This window comes from Miscanthus floridulus, chromosome 19 (genome assembly GCF_019320115.1).
Source record: "Miscanthus floridulus cultivar M001 chromosome 19, ASM1932011v1, whole genome shotgun sequence".
Classification (NCBI taxonomy): domain Eukaryota; kingdom Viridiplantae; phylum Streptophyta; class Magnoliopsida; order Poales; family Poaceae; genus Miscanthus; species Miscanthus floridulus.
Window position 1 is genome coordinate 53366046 of NC_089598.1, and position 3301 is coordinate 53369346.

General features: G+C 47.4%; 1 protein-coding gene across 1 annotated transcript; it reads left to right on the top strand.

The window, feature by feature from the left end:
* The first annotated feature begins 351 nt into the window (after window positions 1-351).
* Window positions 352-1515, top strand: LOC136529161 (peroxidase 1-like). Its single transcript, XM_066522235.1, has 2 exons — window positions 352-580; window positions 748-1515. Exons 1-2 carry the CDS (start codon window positions 359-361, stop codon window positions 1513-1515), a joined length of 990 nt encoding a protein of 329 aa, XP_066378332.1. The 5' UTR covers window positions 352-358.
* Window positions 1516-3301: the final 1786 nt, after the last annotated feature.

The window sequence follows — 3301 nt, forward strand, 5'->3', positions numbered from 1 at the left end:
CTGGCCTTCATCTGCGCCAACTATCTCTCCATATCTTTGTATTGACCTTCGCACTTGGAGCCAAGCGTCACCTCAATTCAAGTAAATGCATGTCTTATTTTTATACGGTGGCGATTATGTTGTGATATGGCAGTTAGCACATGGCTTGTGTACGCAGGAACAGGTTGTCACACGCCACGGCATACGCAACTCCAGGTAACTATAGGTTAGCAACACATCTATAAATACTTGGTGTCCGAAGGCATGTCCATCATCCACATTCCAACCTTGATTACATGCAAAACATTCTTGCTTGATCTACACCATAGAACTATCTGAGAGCCATTAATTATCAATATTTGTGGTCGAAGCAGGTTCCATGGCGATTAAGCCTTTTGTAATTATGCTGCTGCCTGTGGCCCTCCTGCTCCTCGCAGATGGTAGCTCACCGGTGGTGGCTCAGCTGGAGCTCGGCTACTACAGCAAAACATGCCCGAACGTCGAGGCGATCGTCCGCACGGAGATGGAGAAGATCATCTCGGCTGCACCCAGCCTTGCTGGCCCGCTCCTCAGGCTTCATTTCCACGACTGCTTCGTCAGGGTAAGTTCGTTACCCCTAGTCAACCATGGCGTCGCAAACGTGGTATCCAGCATGTCGTAGTATATATATACTTGTGTCATATATTGTATGTATCCGGCATTTGATCCATGTTTGCAGTGGTCTCCATAGAACTGAAAGAAAACTATGCTCGCATCACAAAATTGCAGGGCTGTGATGCCTCTGTCCTGCTCAACTCCACCGAGGGCAACCTGGCAGAGAGGGACGGCAAGCCGAACAAGAGCCTCCGAGGATTTGGCTCCGTGGAGAGGGTGAAGGCCAAGCTCGAGGCCGCCTGCCCTAACACCGTTTCCTGCGCCGACGTCCTCACCCTCATGGCCCGCGACGCCGTCGTGCTTGCCAAGGGCCCCTTCTGGCCCGTCGCACTGGGAAGGAGAGACGGCCGTGTGTCCAGTGCCACCGAGGCAGCGGACCAGCTGCCTCCGGCCTACGGAGACATCCCCCTGCTCACCAAGATTTTCGCTTCCAAGGGCCTCGACGTCAAGGACCTCGCTGTCCTCTCCGGCGCGCACACACTTGGCACGGCACACTGCCCGTCCTACGCCGACCGGCTCTACAACTTCAGCAGCGCCTACAACTCGGACCCATCCCTCGACAGCGAGTACGCCGACCGGCTGAGGACGCGCTGCAAGAGCGTCGACGACAAGGCCATGCTTTCCGAGATGGACCCCGGCAGCTACAAGACCTTCGACACGAGCTACTACCGCCACGTCGCCAAGCGCAGGGGGCTCTTCCAGTCCGACGCCGCGCTCCTCACCGACGCCACCACTAGGGAGTACGTCCAGCGCATTGCCACCAGCAAGTTTGACGACGTGTTCTTTAAGGACTTCAGCGAGTCCATGATCAAGATGGGCAACGTCGCCATGCTCACTGGTGCAGAGGGTGAGATCAGGAAGAAATGCTACATCGTCAACTGAAGTATATATTATCAGCTCGCTAAATCATTGATTTTTTTAATAAGTTTAACTCCATGAAATGATAGAGCGCATGTCTGTCTGTTGTTCATCAATGTATATTGTATTAATTATACTGCTGAAAATTCATTCTTTCTCAGTACGATTATGTCAATGGTGGCAGATAAACTGGAGCGCACATTATATATTTGTTATACACTAGTGACATAAGTACACATATATGCACCGGCAGACAAAAAATAGCAATATCTAGAAAAATACATATAAAATAACAAATTTTAGGTGCATATATTTGTCTTCCATGCATATGCACCTGGAATTTTTTATTTTGATATGAATTTAACAAAAAGATTTTAAATCTCGAATTTTATGGCAGTTTGTGCCTATATATATACACACGCTATTCTACACCCTAGCTGTAGAATACCATTCTACACCGAGCTGTTATACCGAACAAAATTCAGTATTGTTCAGTAGTCGCGCTTCAGTATTATTTAGTATTTCGTGGTACTGTGCATAGTACTGACAGATACTGAACGTGATTCAGTAGTACTTAGTATTTTTTCAGGTCAGCTTTGATTTGTGGCGTAGAATATTATTGTATTCTACACCTCTCTGGTTGTTCCATGGAAAAGATCAAAAGAATAGCAAGTATAATCTTTGGTTCCGCGCGGCTGAAAGTGACAGCGGAAGAGTCCGAGTTTTGCAGTCCCTGCCTGGTTGGTGGCTGCCAGTGGCACCCTCCATGCATAATACAGCGCGCAAGCCAACAGCAGCGAAAGCCAACTAATAACTAGCTGCTAGTGTCTCGTTCCCCTCCCCCCATCGTCCGTCCAGGAATAGGCCAGAGAAGGAGACGCCTCGGCCTCTCGTTGCCGGGCGCGCTACATGTCAGCGGCCGCAATGGCCGACAACGGCGATTCGGCCATGGCCGTTCTTGGTAAGCGCAGCCGCGCGCGCGCGCTCGCGATATATATATATATATATATATATATATATATATATATATATATATATATATATATATATATATATCTTATTCTACCCCCACGGTTGGTCGCTGCCACCGTCCCAAAATAGACCGGGCATGGTGTGGACAGCTAACAGGACGTTGCATAGTTACTCCATCTGTTCCTGCCTGCTGCTACGGAGCTACCTCTCCAGGTGGGCAGTCGGGCCCGCCTGTCATTGACTTAAAAGCGGTGTGGGCAGCTGTACTGCGGTCCACAAACTGTACCACTGCATTCCCGGTGTGGGCAGTCACGGGCAGACCTGACGCCCTGACCTTGCCTATCTCGCTCACTGGTAATAAAAATCATAGAAGCAAAACGCTGATAGCCATGCCAAATTACTTTAGATCCGTAAACATTTCCACGTGGGCCCATATGTCAGAAAAATGAGTTTTTGCTAAAACATAGCCAAGTGGGGTCTTATTTTTACATAGATTTAATTAGAATAAATATTATATTGCAAACAGATCATAAAAACAATGCAGCGTTTAGAGACTATTTATAGTCATTCAAAGTTTTGTAATTGAAGCTGCATGCGAAGTTCTCAAGCACTCGTCCACATTCATCTGTACATGAACTGACAAAAGTCTGTGCATTTCAGCGTGCATGACGGTGGTGGCTAGGATAGGACCTAGTAGCTTTTGGCAGGGATTCAATTTCAAAATGTATCGGTCAATGACATTTGTATCTGTCAAAAAACTATACTAACCACTAAATGCCTAAACGTGTGTATGAATTAAATATTATAGTTGCCTTTTTACCTAAAAACTATTATAATT

Excerpts from the sequence above, each read along its gene's own strand:
- LOC136529161 (XM_066522235.1), top strand. The coding sequence starts at position 359 with ATGGCGATTAAGCCTTTTGTAATTATGCTGCTGCCTGTGGCCCTCCTG. Across the intron at positions 581-747 it reads TCCACGACTGCTTCGTCAGG|GGCTGTGATGCCTCTGTCCT; the intron begins GTAAGTTCGTTA and ends ACAAAATTGCAG.